Source organism: Sceloporus undulatus, chromosome 4, assembly GCF_019175285.1.
Source record: "Sceloporus undulatus isolate JIND9_A2432 ecotype Alabama chromosome 4, SceUnd_v1.1, whole genome shotgun sequence".
Classification (NCBI taxonomy): domain Eukaryota; kingdom Metazoa; phylum Chordata; class Lepidosauria; order Squamata; family Phrynosomatidae; genus Sceloporus; species Sceloporus undulatus.
In genome coordinates, this window is record NC_056525.1 from 139094531 (window position 1) to 139120045 (window position 25515).

Consider the following 25515-nt stretch of genomic DNA (forward strand, 5'->3'; position numbering starts at 1 on the left):
ATACTGAGGCCTGAAGAAGTTCATGTAGGGTGGACTAGACTTGTAGAATTATTTTCTTGATTGCTACATTGAACATTTTATTGAAGAAGTCTCTGTGCAAGTTCAAGGTGGAAAGGAAACAAACTTTCTTGTTGCAATTCATACTCTGTAGATTTTCCTCTAAGAGTAATGGCTTAGGGCCGTTTTCCCATGAGAATCTTTTTTGCAAGGATATTTGCCTTTTTAAAAATCAGCCAGAATACATGGCATAGCTAATCTTTTTCTCTGTCTTTAAGTTATAGATATGTTTTTATTTTCAACCCCTTTGCATAGGACTAATTTGAAATACATACAGCTAAAAAAATACCTGGAAGAAATATGTGAACGCCAAAAAGAATCATTGCGTCGGAACCAAGATTTGTTGAAAGAATTTGATTCCATTGATGCTCTTATTAAGAAGTTTGCTTCAAGTTCAGAGGCCCTTCAAGAGTTAAAGGTATTATGTTCTGTACTTTAAAAATGGACAAGAATTTTAATGAAAACAGAATGATCACACCTATGAATCTGATATCAGCAAGTCCTGAAAGCCTTTGTACAACAGTTTGTTTCTGTGTTGCCTGCATGCATATACTTAAGTAATGTGCTGAGCCAAAATGCTCTTATAGCTTTGGAAGTTAGAGAAGGGTTGATGATATATAGGTCTTTGACTATTCTTCCTATAATATTATGGGGTTTTGTGTTCCTGATGGCTAATTATGCAATGGATTGGTGCTGTGATTTATGTATTTGCCCCTATATTTCTTTGTGTACTACACAACTTGATTTTATACGTTGTTGACTCATTTTAATGTTGAATGAAAAGTTAATTGTTTGACTGATGAACTGTATTACTTTGGAGGCTTCCACATCATAAGTGTTCATTGGTTTCTACTCCATATTTGTTAAAGTGGACAGCTGTGGACCTCCAGGTGTTGTTGGACTTCACCTACAATGATCCCTCAGCACTGGTTGTATTAGATTTAGTTTAGTATTAGTTTGGTATTAGTTTTATTATTAGTTTGGGAACTACAACCCAATAACATGTAAAGGACCACAGTTGGTCACTCCTATATTAATTTGGGTGTCTCTTTTTCTTTCGTTGGAGCAATCTGCATAGGAGTATCTGGTAATGTATATGCCATTTGAAAGTCTTATGAATTTATCTTGGAGTCAGAGGTTGTGTATGAGTGGTACATGTTAAAGATGATATAAAAGTTCTGTAACTTTATATTTAGATTAATGCAACTTTATATTTAGATGAATGTTAAAAAGAATATACAAGGTAATACAGGAGGGCCATGGTGAACACAAAGAGAATAATAGAATCTTAGAGTTGGCAGAGACCCCTAGCAGGTCCAGCCCCTTGCTGAATACAGGATTTCTAGCTACAGCATCCCCAGCAGATTTCAATTGAACATTAGAAGGAACTTGTTGACAGTGAGAACAGTTTGGGAATAAAATCAATTATCTAGAGAGGTGGTGGGATCTCCTTTGGATATCTTCAAAAAGAGGCTGGACAATTTTGTCCAGCCTCTTTTTGAAGACATCCAAAGGAGATCCCACCACCTCTCTAGGTAATTGATTCCGTTGCCAAATTACTCTCACTGTCAACAAGTTCCTTCTAATGTTCAATTGAAATCTAATCCCCTGTAACTTAAAACTATTACATCTAGTTCTATCCCCTGAGGCAGCAAAAAACAACCCTGCACCTTGAAATATTTAGAGTACAAACATGTCACCCCTCAGTCTTCTCTTCACCAAGCTGAACATGCCCATTACGTCAACCTCATATATTTTGTTTTCCATACCTCTTATCCTCATTGTCCTTCTCTGAATTCACTCCAAGTTGTCTATGTCCTTCTTAAAATGAGGTGCCCAGAACTGAGCACAGTATTCCAGCTGAGGCCTGACCAATGCAGAATATTGTGGGACTATTACTTCCCTCGACTTGGAAGCTATTCTTCTATTAATGCAGGCTGAGATAGCTTTTACTTTCTTTGCTGCAGCAAAATATAAATTGGTATATGGTATTTCATATGTAAGGAAGGAGGAACCAATAAAGTGTCATATGTGTTGCTGTAATAAAATTTATCAGAAAACATTTCATTTAGGAAATAGTTTAACCTTCGATCATTTGTGATATATTTCAGATATGAAAGTCCTTATATCCATGTATACTGTGTATTTATTACTGTGTGTCTGCAGCCCACACAAAGAGAACACTTGAAATTTAATTTCAGTGGGAGAGTTTAAACATGTGCTAAACTATCCGTCCACTGAAATTAGCGAGACTGTACTTTGGCTGTATCAAAACCTGTGTTGATAAAAAGATTGCTTAATCTGAATTTATGTGTCTTTATACTAGGCAGAATATGAAAGAGAAATTAAGAGTAAATGGAGTCTTAACACAAAACATATATTAAAAAGGGAGGAGAGAGATGATGCTAAAAATCAGGTAAGTGAGAATATTTCAAAAGCATGGAAGACACATTCATGCTGAGTCCTTAAAGCTTAATACTGTATTTCAGAGTTCCATTGATCTGAATAGGAAAGTTAAGGACATGTTTCAGTCTCTCTCATTTAAATCATTGGGAGTTGGAAGTATTTAGCTCTGACCAGATTGTATTCACAATCTTACTCTGGCTAGATCATGCTCACAATTAGTTCAGTTTCTTTTTTAAAACACACATATACTCAGAGTCAGTCTTACTTTATTGAAAAACTATTCCATGAATATTTCCACCATTTAGCTACATTGCTAAAATGCATTCTTTCATTGTAGAGTTAATAATCAAGAAGAAGAAAATCACCTCCCAGATTGTGTTCTATTCATCTAGTATTCTTACATTTCAAACTGAAAAGTGTGACAAAATCTTCTAAATTTAAGTCTAAACATGTAGCATTTATAATTGTGTACATTTTGACCTTTCTTTCCCAAAAGAAGCCAAGAAAAAATAAAGATTGCATATCTAAACCACAGACAAAGCCTGACAAGGAATACTCAAATATATTCTGCTATATATCTGCAGTAATGCAGCCTTCTAATCCCTCCTCCTATCTCCATATAAATGATACAGTTCAAGACCAGAGCTGTTTTTCTTCCCTAAAAGCAGGAAAGCTCTTTTAGATGAAATGTCTAAAAACATCTTGTAATAACTTGGAGCATGCTGGCAAGAGTAGTCACTTGTGACTATGTGTGAAACCCCCTCAGCTAGTCGATATTGTAATAAGCCAAAATGGGTAGCATCACTCCATTATTCAGAAAAGCCAACAGCATGCTTGTCCCTTAGGCTACAGCATTCATTAAGGAAAGCTTACTGGGCTGAAAGCTGGAAACAGATGATAACAGGATATGATTTTCATATTTAATGCATTCCTTGGAAGAGTATGTGTGCTGCAGATTGATAGAAGAATCAACTGCTACTTTACTAAAAGACTTTCTAGTTTGCCCTATAGCTACCGATGGAATCATTCAGCCAAGAAATTAACTTTTCCTCCTTTTACCTGCTTTATGTATCAGCTAAGCAGGCTGTCTTGCTGCCAGTAAATGTTATTATGCATTTAACTGTTTGGTATTTAAGACTCTTATCAGGAAAGAAACAGAGGCAACACTATTTTGTGTGCGCGTGTGGGTCTGTGTGCGCGTGCATGTGTATAATAGTAGGAAGGTTTCTATTTTTCTTTCTTCATTGCATTAGTAGGCATTAATCTGAGTTTATAGATGTTTTCACTTGCCATAGATTAAAAAAAGTGAAGAAACCTTGAATTTAGGCCACTCTTCATCATATACAGAGCAATGAGCTTCACCATCCTTGACCTGTAGACATAGGCCTTCCACGTTGAATGAATTGCAGTTATGAAACAATATAGATAAGAGTTCAGAAATACTAACTTACTTTCTGCATGGTTGTTTTTTTCAAAATGTTGTCTGAAAATGTTTGTCCTTGGAATCCTTGATCTTAAAGAAAACTGCATTTCCTCTGAGTATTAGAATTTCAGTTTCTCTTCACTACTCTTGTACCCCTACATTATGAATTGTTGTCATGGTAATTTAATCATTTTTTAAAAAATTACATGCCCTCTGTAAGGAACCATGTACATTATAAATGAGAGTATGCTATAAGTAATGGTTGGGATCCAAAAATACCAGTCACAAGCAGAAAGTATTTCTGTATATGCAGGGCTGGTGGTGGTGGTGTGGGGGGAGAGATTAACAAATCCTTCCATAAGCTGCATTTGCCAGTTTTGAAGGAGGGTGGTGTAAGCAATTTTAGGGAGGCTAGGAAATTCCCTTTACTCTTGGCAGTTCCATACATAGTACTTTGGAGCCCAGCTGATTATGTTGTATTATATAACACACACACACATTCTGTATATAGTATAACATAATATCATCACCATAATAAAGTCTTGGGGTCCTTTGGATCCCAACTCATTGTATTCCATTCTTTTTCTAACATCAGTGTGCTTTTACATAAAAGCTAACAATTTTTGAAGAATGGGAGGCTGAGTGAATAAAAAACAGAAAGGAATTTTATTTTCCCTTTAAAAAAATTCCAGAATTGCCTGAGACTTTTGTAGAAACCCAGAGAACAGCTGGCAGACGTGTTAAGGGAGGAGGTGGCCTAAATTTTCAGTTGCTGTCAGTGTGGTGTCCAGTAGGTGGGGAATTTTGCTATCTTGCATTCAACATGAATCTCCAGTTGGAAGGGGTCTGGTGCAAAGAGCCATATTGAATAATTTCAAATAAATTAAAATTGCATATGTTCATCCTGCTGTTAATAAACCTTAATGCTGGTATCTGTTTTAAGAACATTACAGGTCAGTTTATTGTTTGAATGCCTTTATGACTCAATACCAGACAACAGAGAGGTACCGTGGGCTCAGTCCACTGGACATCTCTGCACCAGTCCTATTAAAATAAATGGAATGGGTACATGAATACAGCAGTCCATCTAGTTTAGCGGAGCTTAAGTAGGACAACTTTGGGACTCATACAGAAGTTTTATACTGACTGCACAGCCTCTCTATTTGGCAGCTTTGTTCCCTAGTTATGCTTGCACCAGATTCTTTCCATTTTTGACCTATGCTTAGCTTTCTTTACAACGCTACTCCCAGTTCTTTCTGTCCACTGCAGCTCATAGCTGGCTACAACGTTTAATGTAGTTGTTAAAAAAACAAACAAACAAACAAAGCAACTCTTGTGCTCTACTTACTCCTATTGAGCAGGTGAATGACATCTTACATGTTTGACATAAAAGAAAGATAAGGAAGAAAGTTAAGCAAATAATATTTTCATATATGAAGGCTTGTTTCTGGTATTGTCACACTTCATATATTTTACCACATTCTAATGTGGCCAGGAATTTATCTGGGCCATGACTGAGAAGGGGAGCAAAACCTCTTCATAATAGCAGGATATGTGCCTTCCATGTAGAAGCTCAGTGGTTCGGTACCTGCCACTTCTGCTTTAAGGAACCGCAGCCAGAAAGAATTAGAAGGACTACCAAGACCTTGGACAGCTGCTGCTAGTCAGAGTAGACATACTGAAATAGGTGGACAAAGGCTGCCTCTCATACTGTATTTTATATTTGCTTGTTTGCAGAGCTACTTCATATCATTAATTTGTGATTATCTTTCTCCTTTTTTGAGCAAAATATTGTGTTTTCATTTTCAGTGACTTCATTGCAAATTGGAAAGGTTAAAAACTCGGGATGTTTGGCAATGTAGAGTCATTTGCCAAAATGTGAGGCAGAATTCAGTGGAAAATTCTCTGTGTTTTCCCATTTATTTGAACAGGGATTGAATAACAAATCTTCAGGGAGATTTGTGCCTGTATGTTTCCCTTGGGTCATGAAAGGCTTTCATGTGTAGTTGTATATTTTAAATGGATAATACCTTCTTCTCCCAAACAGTGCTCCATCTTTTAAAAACCAGAACTGCAGTGACAAAAAATTATTCTGTTGATTTCACACACTGTTTTTGCAGAAGGTGCCAGAAGCAAGACAGGCAGGAATTAACACCAGGACAGCCATGTCAAGAGGACTCTATCACACAGCAACAATCTTCATGGGCCGCCAAATGTCAGCTGTCTCAAGCGTTGAAGATTTCAGTGCGCTGCAGAAATCTTCCACGCTCACAAAGGGCTTTTCAATTTCTGACCCACATTCACGTAGACAACCATCACAGAATAGTTATATGACAGACAGCTGTGTAGTGCAAACTAATAGTGATCTACAGCGCTCAAATAAGTCTGACAAAATAGATGGGAAGTCATATCTGCTGATGGGCAAGGAAACGCCAGTCACATCCAGTGTATCACCTGCGGATGGAAGAACTTGCTGTTTAACTGCGGAAAGCAAGACAAATAATCGTGGTAGTAATTTTGTGGAAAGTAAAATGTCTGCTGAACTCAACTCCCTGTTACATGAAAGATTAAGTCCTGAGAACAGAACTGCCGATTTAAAATGTGACAGTTTCCACAAATCGGAGGAAGAAATACTGACACATAAGCACTCTGTAAATCAACAGGGACCTGAACGGCCAGTCTCATTGGCGTGTTGCCCTGAACAGTTTGTTTCTGGAAATGAGCACTTGAGAGAAAAATTCCCAGGTATAGTGATGATTTATGAAATGGTTTTCCAGGGTACCTGGGCTGTTGGTGGTGATGGGAGACTTTTAACTTGCATCAAGCTTGGTTTACTAAGTCTGTAAGGATACATGTAAGATAACAATGTTATTTATTTGTTCCATTTGGAGACCTCTAGCATAGAGGCATTTTCCTCTTTAATCTTTGTTACTTTTACAGGAATATAAGAAGGCAATAAAGCAGAACCCGAGAGCCTTTAAAGGGGCAGTTCAACTAGAATACACAATAATGTGGCCTCTCCAAAGACTTAGAGGTTTCACCACCTCTGATCTTAGATCTGTGTTTTATTCAGGGATGGAAGTCAGACTTCTTTCAATTGGTCCACTTATTACTTGGTTTTCAAATTGGATTTTTATTCATTTTATCAATGTTGTAACTAACTTATCTCTCTTTGTAGATTGGTAATAATGATTTACCAATCTGTTGTTGTTTTTTCAGTTTCAATGATAAGAGATATCTAACTTCAGATATAGTCCTCATTTATGTATTCATATTGATACCCTGTCTTTTGTGGTGGACAGGGGGAGAAAATCAAGGGGCCTAACAGAATTTAGACCAAATCAGGCTGGGGGATGAAGACTTGTGGTCTCTTACTGTTCTACAGAGCAGCTGGTTATTTATGGATCTTGGTGGAAATTGACCCTGTGAGGCAGACAGAAGAATACAGTTGTCTCCCCTCCCCACTTCATTTTCTTTTTCTGGTATTTTATGGTTTTGTATTACATTTGGAAAATACATTGATTTCTAAAACATTCCCCTTCAGAATGGCTGTTGAGATGGTTTGGGTTTTTTCCAAGTTTTTAAAAATACTTGTCAAATATTTTGGCTGTTTTAAAAACATTTATTAATAGTGTATTTCTCTGTTCTATTGAGCATTACCTTGAACAACATTTTTTGAAAAATTATTTATTTATTTAAAAAATGCTATGATGATCATCTATTCTATGCGAACCTGATGGGTTATTTTAGGATGTATTTTTAAGTATTTGCAATATAAATTAATATTTTCAGAGGCAAACTAATAATGTTATGAAGAAATAATATTGTTACTTTTTTAAAAAAAACTAGGTGTTAAAAATAGCCTACATCTGGATACAAACACACAGGAAGAAGAAGAAAGTTCAGATGGAAGCAGTGATCTTACGGTTTCTTTGAGTCACAGTGAAGAAGATGAAGAAATCAATCCACAAATACAGCAAATTGGACAGGATGTAGGCTACAATATATCTGTAAAATTAGCTAACACAACATATAACAAGAAAGAAGAATATCCATGTTCACAAACATCATGTTGTGATACCTCTAGTGGAGGTTCATCCCCTAGCCCTGCAGAAAGGTAAAACTAAGTTATTAATGTCTTCATTCTTTTCCAATTGCTATGATATGTTGCACTCCTCCCACCTGTTGATAATCTAGCGTGGGGCTGTGCAGTGTCTGCTGGCTACTGTTACCCTTCAGCCTTGCTGTCTTCCAGCAGCATCCCTTGCTCTGTATATCGCAGTTCTGTACTGACTGAAAGCAGATAAGTTACTACATTGAGCAGCTAGTCAGCTGTTCCACCGCCCCTTGTGGCAAGCCACTGAGGCTTGCAGAGAAAGCTGAAACAGTTGCATTAATCCCCTAAAACTCTAACATAACATCACCACCCAGGTGACCTGGCCTAACTATACATATTCTTAATAGCCAGACTTCTTTTTTGTTTCTTTGACTTTCTTGCTGCTGTCCAAGTATCTGCAGCTCAGCTTTCCAGCCTGTTGCCATCTGTCTGCTTTGTTCTTTCTTAAACATGAGCTTGAAATACTCATTATCTCGCTCAGTGTTACATTGGAGAGGAGAGACTTTTTATGCCTTCTTGAGGATAGGTTTTGTGGCAGTATCCACTGTAGCATTCATTGACATTGGCATTCTTTGCAGCTTGCAGTCACAACTGCTCTGCTTCTCCCTGTATCCCATTTCTTTTGGTTGTTGATGGGGTTTGGTTTTTTTGGACAGAATGCATGTGGTAAGCTGGATCACCACTTGCCCAAATCTGTTTTAGTATGATCATAGATAAGTCAAGGAAGTCCCCTTCTTCAGATCTTTTAAATATTGCCTTAAAAACCACAAGTCAGATCAATCTTTGCACATTGCGTAATGTAATTTTGCATGCCATTTGTCAACTGGATAACTTCTGTGATGCACAGTTATCATCCAAAGTATAGCTTAATTAGCATTTCACACTTTTCTAGAAATTGAATTTGTAAAGACTCTGCCAGTATATATATATATATATATATATATATTTATAAGTTTGTGGTTGAAGTGGCATATTATTAGCTATGATGGAGTCAATTTATAGATGCTGTTATGTTTTTATGTATTTTAAATCTATACTTTCCATCTTCCCATCCAAATAAAATTATTTAAGACTTTACTTATGTGTGCAGTTAAGCAGCTTAATTCGCACTAACTTTAATGGGATTTAAGCAGCCTGACAGTGTACTGAATTGTAGTTTAATACTTCAGCCATCTTTGAATCTTACATTTCCTCTTTTTATTGGCCATCATTACATTATGTATCTTCAAATTCTGCTACTTTTTAGTATGTATTAGTACACAGAGGCTTTTCCCCACCTACGCATTTTTAAATACCCTTTGTACAAGATGTCTATATTGTGACATCTTGTAGTTACCAACCTACTGCTATTGGTACTTTTAGTCTCTACCCTCCTGCATAAGATATGTCAGTGAACAAGCTACTGTATTGTGTAGGATAGGCTGTTGTGAAATTTGCTACATGTCAGTATTACTGGACTTGGAGGTAAAAAGCTGCACTTTGTCAGTTCCCATCACTAACCTGTTCTTCATTTACAGCTTTAAAAAGTCCAGCCTCTTGGATTTAGCACTTAGGAAGATAATGAGTATTTCAAGCTCATGTTTAAGAAGGAACAAGGCAGAGACCTTTTGCTTGTGCTGCTTCAGCTGCATTCAAGAGGACTTAGCACAGATGGATTGTGCATTACAAAATGTAACACATAATTCAAGCTGTCAGCTTAATCAGACTGTTTCCAGGAAGCAACCTGTAAAAGAGAAAGACCCCTTGTTTGCTGACCCCTGATCCATAGCCTGCTGCACCATGTCATCCATTTTGCTTTTCTTTATTTATGTGTCCCTTCCTTCCCCTCCTTTTTATTAATGTATTCCCTTCAAGTGGCACCCTGGAAAGACCACCCAGAGGGAGGAGCACAATAGGGAATGAGCTAGTTGAAATAGAGATTTTGTAAGACTTGAGCGCAATGAAAAGCGCTGTTGAACTGCCTGTGTGTTCTCACTGGTTTGTTGTGTGTTAAATCTAAACTTGAAAACTTCACTCCCACACCATCTTCATTTTCCACTGTTCCCAGTCACTGTTGTGGAAGTACATTGCTGTTGTGTCCAGCAGTTTGAATGAAATAGTTCAGTTCTGTGTGGGCAAACAACAGTACAGTATATGTTAAAGTTGAAGATATTAAAAAAAAATCTTGATAAGGCTACTGAACATTGCAGTGGTATGGTTTATAGGCCAGCTGTGTGTTTGCTTTGTAGAATTCTGCTTCTGAATGCCAGAACAAAGCAGGCAGTGTGAAATAAAAATCTGAATAGCTATTTACACCTCTGTAAAAGGATTAGCAATACCCCATTGTTAAAATGCTTAAATCTTAATTTGCATCAATATAGAGATATCACTTTACTACAGTCCCCCTTAGGTCCAAGTTGTGTTTTGTACCTGTAGGGGGCCACTAGTCTTTTCCATTCATATACGTATAGGGTTGTTGTTGTTATTGTTTTTTTAAAAATACAGTCATATTTGAGATCTGTTCAGTTACATGCTAAGTTGGTTTGACCTAGTTTTTAACTCACTGCCTCATTGCTCATGTTTGTATCTGAGATCTTGTCAGTGCATTTGCCAATTATCATGAACACAGTTTCCTGGAGAGAAAAAAGAAATCAAGTCTCTTGTGCTAAAAAGGTCTAACAGAAAAGAATTATAATGTGTATTAATCAAATTAGCAGAACCTTTCTACAGATACATTTTTACAACTCTGTGACATACAGTATAAACTTAGAACTAAAAGTCCTGGTAGACACAGAGGTATCACTTAAAATAGTGGCACATGTGCTTTGTTCTCTTTTTTCTCTTTTCCTTCCATGTAACGTCGAGGGATGTGCAGCCTATACAGTGAAGTCTTCATACAATGGGTTTTCCAGCTCGGTGCCATTGATGGCTTCTTGGGATTGGTTGGTTATCAGATGATGATGTCACGTCACACAGGTTGATCTTAGAAGGAAGAGATGAGATGAGACACAGCTCTTGTTTTCAGCTGTAACAGTGTGATAGATGTAATATTTATTGTACAACAAGGGGTGCTCTGCACTTAGCAAATGGTATTCCATATCGTAGGTACATTAGTTCAGAAACAAAAGATTCCACAGCAAAAATCAAAGTGAGGTCAGAGTAGAAATTGTAAGACTGCTGTAGGAACCTGTTAGTGTACGCACGTTCAGAAAATGGCTTGATACATTTCAAGCTTTTTCAAGTATATTACAAATTTCTTCTTTTTCAATGATGTCACTACACAATCTATATATTAAGCAGGAGCAAGTGTTTCCATTGCCATTTTATGCACTCATTATGGTCATATACTAGATTTTGGCAAAATGCTGTTTTTGAACGAAAGCCAACGTGTTGTAATTGAGTTTCTAAAAACTAGTTTGTTTTTCCATTGAACAGAATTAGGCATAACATGTTTGTTTGTTTTATGTTCATATATGAACATAAATGTATGTATAGTGTGCCCGCCTAATCAAATTACGTGGGTGCACTACGCGGCTTCCTGCTTACGCAGAAGCTGCACAACAATATAAACAATGGCACGTGCACCTGCACGCACACACTACACAGCCACTGTGTGCATGTGCCCATTTGTTTCCTATAGGGCGTGAGCATACATGGATTTTTCCCTACACCGGGGGGGGGGGGGTCTGGAATGGATCCCCTGCATAAGGAGAGGGCCCACTGTATATATGAAGAGAAGGAGTCTTACGACAAAAAGGAATGATAAAACACTGAGTGGGAAAGGAATCATCTCATTTTTTGCGAAAGAAATAGATGCTATCCTCTGCTTTATACCTATATTGGAAACAAATATGAAAATGCAAACATGATTCTTGGCTACTTCATATTTCTGCATTTAGACTTTTATACAAATATTTTAAGGGATTGTAAATAGCATGTTTGTTTATTTCTTCAGAGTATGCTTATCCTTTGAAGGATTTTCTCATCTCCTGAAATTCATAGAAGAATCAGTGGTTAGAGCAGCTTCTGAATGCCAAGTATTATATAGATACAAAGCTGTGCCTGCCCCAGAACTGGAGACCCTTATAAGGTATAATGCTTAATTTTATTTATTCTGGAGAAATAATTAGTACTGTCTATGTAATCTACTTTCGTATGAGTTTTGCTCAAGTTAGACTCCCTTCACAAGAATCCTGGGTTCCTTCTGCCTTGGCCAGGACAGTATAAAATAACAATATAAATAGAAACTTCACAAGTGAATCTGGCATAGTATATAGTACTAAGCATTCATTTTTTGCTGACTTGATTGGTATGTAAATGTCTCTGTCTGTGCATGCTACTGTACTTAGAATCTGGTTCTAGATGAGTATGAGCTCATAAAGGTTCTAATGAAGAAATTGGCAGGACTATTTCTTCACAGGAGACACACTTAGCTCACACTTTGTTCAGTCCAGTAACATCACTGGGGGCGTGTGGGGGTGCAGACCACACCAGGTGACACCCCAGGAGGGTGACACCACAGAAGAGGGGGTGACACCCAGCTGGTCCCTCTCCCCCTGCATGGCCTTGCCCAGGCCTTGGGCCTGCTCTCCAGGCTGGCACAGGTCTTTCTGGGCAGGCGTGGGGGTGCGAGGCCTGATCTCCAGGCTGCCGTAGGGCTTTTTGGGCCAGTGCGGGGCTTTCTCTCCAGGCCTGTGCAGGGCTTTAAGGCTGGTGCGGGCCATGCACACGTTTTCTGATGTGCACATGCACGCTGCCATGCAGTCCTGCCCCCAGAACCCCCTGCACTGGATGACACCAAGACAGGGTATGCCACTGCTTCAGTCGACCTTTTTCTGCTAGCCAACAAAGTGGCCTTTGTTCCTCCCCAGTCAGTAGCAAAGAAAATATTCTTCTTCATTGTTAGAAACGGAAACTACTGTACTGTATTGTTGATTCATACATCTGATGGCCTAAGGAGGCAACTGCAGGGAGACAGACCAGCAAGTGAGCCTTTCTTCAGTATTAGATCAGTGGAGCCTTACCACTGTAAAAAAGCTTCTGGATTAATTTTATTAGTCTGAAACCTGGAAGAAATTCTCTTGGTGGTTATGGATTGCTTTTCCCTTTGTTATTAGCTGTGCTACCTTTCATTCTTCAACAACAGCTGGGCCCAAGTCCCACACCTCAAGTTAACGAATGTACATTTAACAGTCCAGTTGAAATATAGAAGAGCCATTTTCTTTCATATCATTCTGGAACAAAGAGGCAAGTAGGAAGGGATGTCTAATCCACTTCTGTCTTTTCCATACTAAAAACCTTTCCTTGCTGCTCCATTTGATTTTTAAATAATTTTTCATCATATTTTAGATTTTAGAGGAGGAGCAGTTTGTAACAGTTAAAGGGCTATATTCTTCTCTAGTGCCATTTTGTACACTAAAATTTCCCTGCAGAAAGATTTTGCCATACTCAACAAGGTATCATGTTATGTCTAGTTTGTGCCTGATTTGTAGCTAGGAACAGTAGGTTACTGTTCACCCATATCTCAGCAATTTGCTGTTAGGGTTACTTTTTACCATGCTACAGTCAGCCCTCCATAGCCACAGATTATTTTATCAATGGATCCAAGCATCCATAGTCTGAAAATATGTTTAAAATATATAAATTCCACAAAGCAAACCTTGATTTTGACATTTTATATAAGAGATACCAATTTACTAGGCCATTGTATTTAATGAGACTTGAACATCCATGGATTTTGGTATCTATGGGCGGGCCTGGAAACAAACCTCAGTGGATACCAAGGGCCCACTGTACAGTATTGGGCTACTTCAGAGCAAAGGTGTATGCATTTGGCAGTAGAGCTAAGCCTTTTTGCTCCTAGATTTCCACACTTTTATAATGTGTTAAGCAGTATCCAGTCCATGCTTCTGTAGGCTATTGCTTCTTCTATTCTGGGCAGAAGATGTTGAAAGAACTATGTAAATGTCTTGCTCTTAAAATGAGTACAGAAGACTCTTTTCTAGTACACTCATATCCTAATCTTCCATTTTGGTAATCAGCTGAAGAAATTAGAAATATGATGCTGACTTTGAAAATGCCTCATTGCATTCTTAGCTGAAGGAAACCCAAGTATGTGACTAAAGACAGTGAAGCAAGTATGTGACTAAAGACAGTGAAGCATCATATCTGGAGGTGTGGTGGTTCTCTTGGTGGTCTTAGAGGGGGAAACATTAACTTTAACATGTTTGGCAACAATGAAATAACTTTTCATGATCCTAAGGGTATAATAACTGAGGAGACTTGTTTAATTGATATTTGATCTCATCCAACTCTGTTCTTTAAAGTTTATATTAAATCTGTGTGCTGAGATAACTATTGTACATTCCATGGATAAGTGTAACTGCTTATAATGGGCTTAAGTAAACATTTCATTAAGTACCCTCTTTTGTTTATAGCCTCTGTAATGAAACTGGCAGCTTGAAACTAGAAGACCTTGAATTATGTGAAGCACTTGTCCTTCATCAACTGCAGAGATTATTGCAAAGTACAGAAAATGCATGTCTTTTACAAGAGAAACCATTTAATGACAAAAATGAGATGCTGGATGAAAATCAAATCAGGTATGCTTATTGTTTAGACTTCTACAATTAACATTCTTATAGGTCATGGGTATGATTAATAATGAAATCAAACAATTTCAGGTGGGAACTGTCTTCATTTGAAAATGTTGGTATATCATTTAAACGTTCAGACTATACCATATATACTTGACTATAAGTCGACCTCATGTATAAGTTGAACTCACGTTTTGGGGCCAAAATTGTGGATTTTGATATGACCCATGGATAAGTTGAGGATAAAACCTAGCGGCATCATCTAAAGGATGATGCAAAGGAAAAGGATGCCGAAGAAACTGAAGCAAGTAAGAATTCAAAGGAGTTTAATGTTGTTTTTTAAATTAAAAATATCTTAAGCTACACATTTTAGGAATCATCTTTGATTGATATATGCTGTTTTGTCTATCATATTTATTTGCATCTTTTTCATAGGCCTAAATTGACACCTTATTTTGCAATGATGTGGAAACTTTTAAGCGATCATGTCTTATACCTGCAGAAGCACCATGTTTTACTCGAAGAAGAAGCGAAAAACATGTTTGGTACATTATTGATTTTGGAAAAACCTGAACACAATGGCTTGGTCAGTGGTTGTTCTATTTGCTTCCAATATAGTTTTTCTTGATTGTTTGCAAGGCAAGAGGGAGACTTCTAGAGAAAGACGCTTTTAACTTTTCTTTTTTAAATGCAAAAGATCTTTTGAATATTGGATCTGTAAGGAGCTGAACAACAAGGATATTTTAGGCATTTGGCTGATGATGTTTTGTTTTGTTTTGGTACTATGAATATACTTGGCAGTCTTCAGAGTCTCAAAATGTGCTAGTTTGAAGACAGAATATGAAGCTGCTTCCTTGGGTTTTTATCCAAGACTGAGACTAAATCCAACTGGGATTTGTATGTTGAGTTGCAGCTACAGTCATTTGGATATCTTCTGTCAGGGATAGCTGATTTTTAGGGACCACTCTACCACATTCTCAGCTGAGAATTATCCAGTCCTGTCATAGCTGGTCAGTATCTCTAATAAAACTGGCACCAGGTAGCAGCAAGGGTTTCACTGATATAGAATCTAAGCCAGTGGTTCCCAACCTTCCTAATGCCGCGACCCTTTAATACAGTTCCTCATGTGGTGACCCAAATCCACAAAATTATTTTTGTTGCTACTTCATAAGTGTAATTAAATAGGTGTTTTCCAATGGTCTTAGGCGACCCCCATGAAAGGGTCATTCTACCCCCAAAGGGGTCCCGACCCACAGGTTGGGAACCACTGATCTAAGCACTCTCTGATAATATGAGAAGATGAATTGCTCTCTCGCTCTCTCTCTGTGAACTTTTGCTTTTTTGAGAGACCTTTAAGAGGCAGCCTGGTCAATGACATGTTGCTTTTTCAGGATGCTAGTAAAGCTGTAAAATATTTAAAAAATATGAGGCTCATGAGTCAGGCAATTTGTTCAGCTGAGGGGGCTTAAGCTGATTCCTTTTTAATTTCAGAGATGTTATTTAATTATCCTTACCGCTATAATATTGCTTAAAAATAGTGGTAACAACATTTTTTCAAAGCTTCTCTTGTGAAATGGGGGCTCCAAAAGGAAGAGATCTGTAACTGTTTTATCCTTTTTAATGTTTTTATTATGTTTTATTCCTACTGCTATAGCTCACACCAGCATTGAACGAGAGCTTTCCAGAAGAATATGAAAGCAGGTCATTTGTTTGTAGAAATAAAGCCTCTTGTAATTCACAGATGAACAGTAGCCTAAAAAAGCAAGGTAAATATGCACAATAGCTTGGACTAATTTTGAAAGGAAACTATCAAAGAAACATTCTTAATTTGGAATGTTCATTAGCTCAGGATGTACTTCTAGACTGCAGTAGTAAAAACTATGCAAGATATAACCCATGGTCTAGTGACTGCAGTGCATATGGGTGCTTCATAGGTGTAGGCACAGGAGCTGTGTCATTTATATGGCGTTGCTCTCCTCATAAAAAGCCTTTAAATGTGTGATTACATGTGTGGAGCTTCTCTGCAGTAAAATGAAAGGATACATATTTTTGACATCATATTTGACTAAGATGCCTTTGTCTCTGGCTTAGTAGTAGTAATTTTTTTAAAAAACACACATATTTTTTCTGTTCCAGATATAAATTAGAAATGGAATCATGAGTTTTTCCAATAAAATATTTTATGTAGAGGATGTGTCTGCAGATTGCATTTCTTTACAGAAACATTGAAGATAGTACACATTAAGGAATACATCTGTAGCTTGTTAGTGCAGAGGAAGCATAGATAGATCTTCTTCCTTCTTAGAAGTAAAAAGCTCCATACTGAGAAAAGCATGTGTTGAATTTTTCCAAATTTATATGAAAAAAATGGATTTGTTAGATGAATTTGTTTGGCTAAAGGAAGTAATTTGATTTAGGAGCTGGAGATGGGGGCTTGCTCAGTGTGTCCTTACATCAAAGGCCAAAACAGACAAGCAATTAGGACACAGACTCCTTTACATGGTAAACATAAGCAATCCTGTTAACATTGCCTTGCTAGATTTTTATCATTAAAAGAGGTTACATTTTAAATTAATTTTCTGCATTTAGTTAGTTTATGTATAACAAATATTGCTTCTGCCTTAATGGCCAAGATGATGAAGTTGACACTGTTTTTAAAAAAGTCTCAGGCCCAAAACTATACAAGGTATTTTGCCAGTTTACTGTTTTCTTTGGCAGCTTTGAACGGAAAGAGTAGCAGCATATTTGACTAAAGTTCACAGTAGGGTCCTTTTGTAAAGAACTGTAATGGACAGTTTAGATCAATAAACAAGAGATAACAAAAATGAAAAATTAAAGGGAATGGGGCTTAAAAAGAAAACAAACTGGTCTGATCACTGTGACTTTGAAATGTGCTTCATTATTGTGTGTTCACATACAGAAGTCACAAGCTGGTGTGAAGATGAGAGCAGAGAAGAAAGCCTGGTGGAAAAGATTCCTATTGCAGGTAAAAGTAATGGCTGCATAATAGCCTCAAATGCAGGGTTTGACTTTATTATATAATCAAAACATTGCATTTCAGCAGCTTGTGAATCTCCCTAATAGTGAGTAAATTCAGCTACTACATACTGAGCACAGAGATTAAACGCAAGATCATAAAGTCCACGCTTATGTTAACATAAACCAAGATGGAAAATAACAGTGCCTATTTTAATTCCTTGTAATCATGTTATATGTTTTAAACCTTGTGAATATCCTCTGTCATTTTAGCCTTTCAGGTCTTGGTATCGGTGTTACAAAGGTCAGTCTCCATGGGGAAGAATCAGTAATTATATGGCAAACTACAGATGTTTCTGATTTGACTCTTTTCTTTTCTGTAGTAATTGAATGTGTATCATTAGAATAAGAGCAGGGGGAAAGTGTGCCAGACAAGAAGCTGGGGTTTTGCCTCAGTAACAAAGAAGCTCTGATAATTTAAAATATTTTGCAATAATGTTTCATCAGGACCTGTTAAGATCTCTCTTTCTGGCAGCTATATTATATTTGTTTAGAAAGAATATCAAAGATAGCATGGCAGTTTTGGTCTGAGGATATTGTACACATTAGCATTCTTGACGGATGCCTATTTGTAGTAACTAAATTTAGCAGTCACTTTCTGTTATAAAGAAGAAAAACCTTAATTGCATATGAGACAGAAGCTATGCCCAGAGAAAGAGAAATATGTGCAAATAGTTACCGTAACAGAGTTGAGAAATAATTCTTAAAATAGTTATTATGGAATTTTAATGTGAACATTGCTTAAATTGTGTGCACGCATGCATGGTTACTTATTTTGTGAAAGTTTCCACATAAATATTTTATGTTAGCTTTCCACATGCTCCTACCAAAGGTTAAAAAACAAGTGTAAAGGTGTATGGGTCTCAGCGGTAAAGGTAAAAGCACTTTCTTTCAGAAATAGATTCCACCAGTAAATCTTGATGAGTTACAACTTGTTTTAACATTTACACAACTAATTGGGCTTTCAGTGACAGAAGACACAGAATTGATTCTTACTGATTGAACATATTTCAAATTGGCATTGTGTATGTGAGAAGGATCTTATGGTAATGCAGAGATAGTCTTATGGTTTTGGCTTCTGGGCTTCCTCTTGGAACAAGGTGGTGCTAACTTTCCCACACTGTCTCTCCCAGTGTGTCTCTATAAACTGAAGTTGCATCTTTGTGCCATTTGCTTTTGGGAGTATTCCTGCTCAAATAATGTTGTCCACACTTTGAATTTGACTTAGTTTGCCTTCAGTTCAACTTGATTGGCTGCGTAGGGTTTTTGTTTTGTTTTGTTTTCTGTTATTAGATTCATTATGAGATTGTTGATTGGCTGCTCTCTTGAGTATCACTAATCATCATTCACATCATCAGTCCTGAAAACAGTCATCTGGAGCAGCAAAGCAATTTAGCACCAACAGTATATAGGGAAATAGTAGTGTGAAACAGTATTTAAACTGATTAATTTCTTAAATTTCAAAAATTGAAATTAACACCACTTATTTGGAAAAAAAATAGCTTATGTGTCTATGTACAGAGAATTATATAGCTTCTGAGCAAGAAGAGTCAAGCCAAAAATAGAGATAAATGCAGACAGCAACCATTGGAGTGCAGATATATTTGTGGGATTGTTTTAAATGTCTTTCTCATATGGAACATACTTCAGGGAAAGAAAAAGCATAAAGGCCATATGTATGATGTATTGATTTTTAAGCCATTAAAAATAGTAGCATAGTAACATGGGTTCCCTAACATAAAATGGCAAAATCAAAGTTTGCTTATTGGAATTTATCATTAGTATTATTATTGTTGTTCTGAATTTTTGAACCATGGATGTTTGACTCTGTGGATAGCGAATCTGTGAATATGGAGAGTCGGCTGTACTTTTCAGTAAGAAAAATGTGAGTGCTTGCTTAATTAATTGCTGTAGGAGGCTTGCAGGCCAAGACTGTATATGTTTGCTCAGAACAAAGTCCACTAGGTTTAGTGGGGCTGACCATTTAGTGTGCCTAGTTGGATGGGCACAGCTTATTCTGTTGTTCTTGATGTTGTTGTTGTTGTTGTTGTTGTTGTTTAAAAAAATAAAGCCGGATGGGAGGCTAGCATTTGTTCTGGTCCTTGGCACCATTTTCATTTTCAAGTCTGCCCCTGGAGCTTAGGAGGGCCCCATAGACATTTTTAGAAATAAATATGATGGGCCACTGTAGCCCAGCTATGCATTTTGAAGTGGTATTCAGCTCCCCAGAAAGGCGAAATGAGGTGGTGGAAAACTAGAGAAGTTGGGGAAACAAGGTTTCTGTTTTGCCTGTAGGGTATGTGTACTTTATGTGGTAGTTTGGGATTTGGGGCTCAAACCTTACTTTTGTCTTCTTGACCCTATTCCTTCTCTCTCAGCCTCATTATTTTGCCTTTTGTGAAATGGGTAACAAAAAAATAAATTAAAAAACCTAAACTTTTAAAAAATGGCATTTGGAATTCAGACTATTCCTCTGCCTTGTGCTTAGATCCCTGAATAAATTACTTTTATCTTAAACTTACCCATTTAGCTTCTGGGAAATATGTTTCATTACTATGGCAAACATCATGCGAAAGGACAAACTCTCACCTCCCTTATAAGCCTGTTAGTGTTGCCATAGCACTTAACATCTCAGATATGCCCACTGGCTCCCAAATTTTGAAGATTCCTGGATAGGACTGGAACTTTTGTCTAGATTCAGATTCTTAAATACTACATGGAACATCTTATATTTTAATGATCAATGAATGTGGCAGCTAAAAAAAATGCAAAGTTAAAGGAGGTGGAAAAATAACTAAAAAATTATAATAAAACTCTGTGCTATAAATTATGGGAGACCAGAACACCCACTATAAAGATTAAGTGAAGGTAAAACTTACACAACATTCAGGTGTGGATTTGTTTCTTTTGGCCAGCATTTCCTCTTCCTCGGTTGTCATGAGAGGCTGCTAGATGGTATAAATCGAAATCCTTTCCAGTCCTGGACTTTGACGTGTTAATGTTAGTACAGGCATGTTAACATTAAACCGTAAGAGAAATGTATGCAATTAATTCGTTACATTACCCATTGATAAAAATTTAAATTGGATCACATTTGAAATGACTAAAAGTGGTCAACCCTACATCACGCTTAAAAGTAAAAATTAAAATAACATATATCAGTAACCAGAATTAAAAAATGGCCAGCCCCAGTCGCCCTTAAAAGTAATGATTTAACATAGTGTGTGCCAATTATCATTACGTTTTAAAAATTGACATTGTTGGAGTTTAAGTGATTTTTTGTTGAAAATTATAAAAATATATTAATAACACTTTTTAATTAATTATTTCCAAGCTTTACTCTGAGCTTCTTTAGCATTACTGAGGCTTTTGCTTCTTACAGTTTTCTTTCCAGTTGATTAACTGGTTTATTATTTCCCATAACAAACTTTTGTTGTGTACTGTGCCATGGCCCTGGCAAAATTGTAAATATGTTTACCGGTACTCAAAAGATAGTTCCTAGTTCTGTAAAGTGTGCGCTGGATTGAAGGCTTCAGTTTGTCAGTTAGTGTAGCATAATGCAGGCTTTGTTGCTGTATTACTCACAATGTTTTTTAAATATGTTCTTGTTTCTAGAGCAACTCGATCTCTTGTTGCTCTTTCACTGTTTTGAGGGGGAGTTAGTAGTGCAATTGCATTCCCCCCCTATTTGTATACTCACATTTTAGGACAAAAATTAAACATTTTTAAGGCAGAGGAAGGGAAGTGTAACAGCATACTGGTAATGAAGTGAACCTATAAATGCAGGAGGGCAAGCAATGGAGAAATGCAGGGCATGACCAACTATCTCACCAGCTATCTGATGGACAATTCCAGTTCATATTGGACAGGATAATTTTGCCAAGGGAGAAAAACAAATATACTACTACATTAGAAAGATGGAAATAAAAGCATGTTGTACATTGAGCCTGTTGGATCCACAGGGGTTCAGTGGATGAATACACCTGATATTATTAAATTGTTGTGATGTGAACATGCATGCTTCAGCATGTCTGCTTTTATGTCACTGCCACTTAATAATATGAGGCATGACCATCCACACTTGGTCAAATTCATGGATCAGAAACTTGTGAATCTAGAGGGCCCACTGTACCACAGTTCTTTAGCATAAAAAATGAGTGATCCAGTCATGCCAGTCCCAGAGAAAAAAACAGCTAATGCAGAAGCACCCAAAACTATCTTTTAGCCTCTTGAGTGCTAAGTATGATTGTATTCAATGTGAATGTTATTAATAGAGAATGGAAAACAGAAGAATAATGTATTAAAAAGTAAAATGTTCATTACAGTGTAGGCTAGATTGCCTCTGAAATACTGTCCTGGACATGGAAAACCTAATTTAAGTATCATGTGGAAGTAGCCTTTTGAAGGAATACTTGGATTTCAGGAGATCTGGGATAGAAGAAATTGAGAAAAGAATGGTGTGCTTAAGTTTGATGTATTGTCATTTGTCCTTTTATTTTAGATTAGATCTTTACTGCAGTATTGAAAGGATGAAAGGGTAATTTTCAGTTAAATAGACAGCAGAATTGTCATTTTTCATAATCTTCATTTCACAGCTAGATGATATATTTTTAAACTGGTGAATCTAAACCTGTATGTAACAATAGAAAAACGTGTGTATTGAAAGAGAAATTGGGGCTATTAATAACTTGGGTTTGATAGAATATTTCCAACATAGGCTGATATCTAGTGTGTGTGAGAGAGGATGTTCAGAGGGAGAGACAGAGAAGGATTATATATTACTATGATGTCCTACTCTGGTGGGCCCCGAACTTTAAAGGTTTCTTTTTTTTTTTGGTGGGACCCAAGGGCTGCTTTTTGGAACTTGCAATAGTAGTAACCTTCTTTTAAATTAAATTTAAATTAAGAGCATTGTCTTTCACAATGTAAAAATTTGGGAACATGTGATAAGTGGTTGTCTCTTCTACCACTGAAGGGAACACCTCAACATTCATTTAATTCAGGATAGTTATCTTTTCATACAAAGATATAGCTGTGTTAGGTGCTTCTGCATTAGCTGTTTTTTCTTTGGGACTGGCATGACTGAATCACTCATGTAAATGCGTCTGAGGAAGAAGAATGAAGTCTACAAAAGCACATGCTGCCAATTTCTTTCTTTCAGTTAGTCTCAAATGTGCTACAAGATCTCTTACGTACTTACCTTTTAATCATTCCCTTTCTTTCCCTATCTTCCATGGCAGTACTTGGAAATCAATGATAAGAACTGGCAATAGAGTGGATTTTTTTCACATTCTTTTCATTACCTATTATTAGAAAAGTTTCAATTTGATCTTACTTTTATGCTTAAAACTGCAAGGCTCCAAAATAATAATGAATACAAGGAGATGTTCACTTGTTCTTGTCCAAATGTGCCTAAAGGAGATGCTATTTTTTGTAATGTAGTGAGAGCTGTATTTTATTTATTTATTTTATGGTATTTATACCCCGCCCTTCAGCCTTAATGGCTATCAGAGCGGCTTACAATTATTATTTTTAATTAGACGGTTCCCTGCCCTCAGGCTTACAATCTAAAAGACATGACACAAAAGGAAAAGGGAATGGTGGTGGGGAAGGGGATGAGGTCCAGTGGTTCTTCTCTCCCTCTGAGGCCTGGACCAAGGCCGATGGACTGGAGGGAGGGCTCTTCTTCTTCAGGCTAGCCCTGATGGAGCTGGGCCTGCCTGTTCACTCCCTCACAGGCCGAAAGATGACAGTTATTGAATTATCTAACACAAGAATTGCCCCCAAATATCCTCTGCTTGTAGTGTATTTAGATAAAATCTTTAGTACAGTGGACCCTTGTTATCACTTGTTCCAAGATCCCCCATGGATAACAAAATCCAGATGCTCAAGTCACATTAAATATAATGGCATAGCAAAATGGTGTCCCTTAGAAAAAAAATGGAAAATTAAGGTTTGATATTTGAAATTTATACTTTTTTTGAACATTTTCATACCATGGATGCTTGAATCCGTGTATAAAAAAACCCGTGTATAAGAAGGACCGACTGTATTAAGGGAGATCTTCAGGATTTTAGAGGATGTTACATGTGGAGAGGGATCAGGGACTATGTTTCTGGTACTTGAATGTGTGGTATTGGTTGTAAGAAGTGATTACTAAAAATGCCCTTTATGTGATCTTAGGAAGTCAAGTAGCTTGTTTCCACTTCAACTGCAGCACCATCTAGTGTCCAACAGTCACATTATACTACTTTGGAATGAAATTTGTATAGCTTTTCACCCTACTCTATTTGTAACTCTATGTTTTTAGCTGGGGGCATGGGGATGTTTGCTAGGATACTCCTGCTTTCACCTTGAACGTATTTTCTTCATTGATTCTTGCAGATGTGGATTTATATATCAACTCAAAGAAACTGGCAGCTGAAAACTACCTAGCACGTTCTTTTCAGAGAAGTAGCCATATTAGTCTCTTGCAGGTTGCAGTATAAAAAAGAGGAAAGGAGGGGAAAAAAAAGAAAAAAAATGTGGCAGGATGTTTAAGACTAACTGTTATTTTTTATTTTTATATGCGTTTTCATGGCTATAAACCCACTTTTGATGCAGTGCTGAGTACCTTGTAAGCATTTTCTATTATTCTCTTGTAGCTTTGAGAGGCTTAGACTTTGTAGGGTGGAGTGTGGTGAGGTTGGTATTCCAAATCAACAGAAAGTACCTTAATGATTCTATAATAGCTCTTCTCATCTTTTGCATGCTTTTTATTTTATTTTATTTTATTTTTTTGTTTGATTTTCAATACTTTGTCTAGTGTTAAAATATTTATTGTTCTGTCCTCATTTTACCCATTTCAGCGTGCTTGGTGACACATCTGGTACTCTTTATATCTGCCATTTGCTGTTTGACCTTCCCATGTGCCCACAGTACTGATGGTGATGGTAATTTTAAAACAGATGTCCAAAAAAGTAATACATAAATAGTAATAAAACATCTATAAACAAGAAATATACCCATTAGAAACCCCAAAGCATAGCAGGTTTAATGCTTATTGGAATATTTGAAAAGAATAACATCTTTATCTTTCTGTTAGTGAAGTAATGTGTCACCATATCATAAATTTTAGAATGATGTAAAATGCTTTCCTACATCAGATTGGTCTAATGGATGATGTTAGTGTATTTGGAAAGCCCCTGTTCTGGGCAGTATAACTGGGTCTGATTATTTTATTCCATTATTGTAAAGAAATTTGGAACGGGTTTTCTTTCTGTGTAGTGATTCAAGCTAAAACTGAGCCAAATCGCTTGTTCATCCAGAATCACAGCTGTTGTGCCTACATTTCTGCACTTTCTTTTTTCCTCTCCTCCCAGAGTTGCTCAGAACATTATCAGAATAAACGTTGAAGTGAAAAACTATTAAAATTCAAAATGAACTGACAAGATAAAAACAATAGGAAATATTGTAAAATTGAAAGTGTAGTAACTGGCATAAGGGTCATCCAGTATTATCTTTGTGGGACAGTTGGTTCAGTAGATGTGGATGATATGAACAGTTTGTGCCTCCAGTGTCCACCGGGGAGTACAGTTTTGAGTGGGTAGAGTAGTAACTGTAGAAAGTCAACAGTGAGTTAAAATTAGCCACAATTGTATTGGCTACTACAGCATTCATGGTTCTGCTATAGAACTATAGGGGTCAGGAATGTGTTATTAGAAAAGCCTGAGTGCTGGCTGATTTACTACCCTGAGCTGTGTGCTTGTAAACAATGGGAGGAGCAAGAAATTTGAGCTGACATGGTGTACATTGATAACTTAGGTCTGTCTTGCCACCTAGGTGTTTAGCTGGGCTGGGCTGAAGCTTTGGACATCACCCCAATATCCAGTTTGGAGAACCCTTTCATGATGATGGATACC

The 25515-nt window shown here is 37.0% G+C and overlaps 1 protein-coding gene across 6 annotated transcripts in view; it reads left to right on the forward strand.

Annotated features, from left to right (window-relative positions):
* The window catches only part of KIZ (kizuna centrosomal protein), a 151074-nt gene that overhangs the window by 26838 nt on the left and 98721 nt on the right, over positions 1-25515 (forward strand). For 5 of the 6 annotated variants that reach the window (XM_042464692.1, XM_042464695.1, XM_042464690.1 and 2 more), the window contains 9 exons: positions 313-475; positions 2384-2473; positions 6007-6631; positions 7736-8003; positions 11938-12072; positions 14420-14584; positions 15014-15164; positions 16233-16344; positions 17499-17564. In XM_042464692.1, coding sequence (XP_042320626.1) covers positions 313-475; positions 2384-2473; positions 6007-6631; positions 7736-8003; positions 11938-12072; positions 14420-14584; positions 15014-15164; positions 16233-16344; positions 17499-17564 — 1775 coding nt within the window. The remainder of the gene's footprint in view (positions 1-312; positions 476-2383; positions 2474-6006; positions 6632-7735; positions 8004-11937; positions 12073-14419; positions 14585-15013; positions 15165-16232; positions 16345-17498; positions 17565-25515) is intronic. The other variant, XM_042464691.1, reaches the window with a different exon arrangement.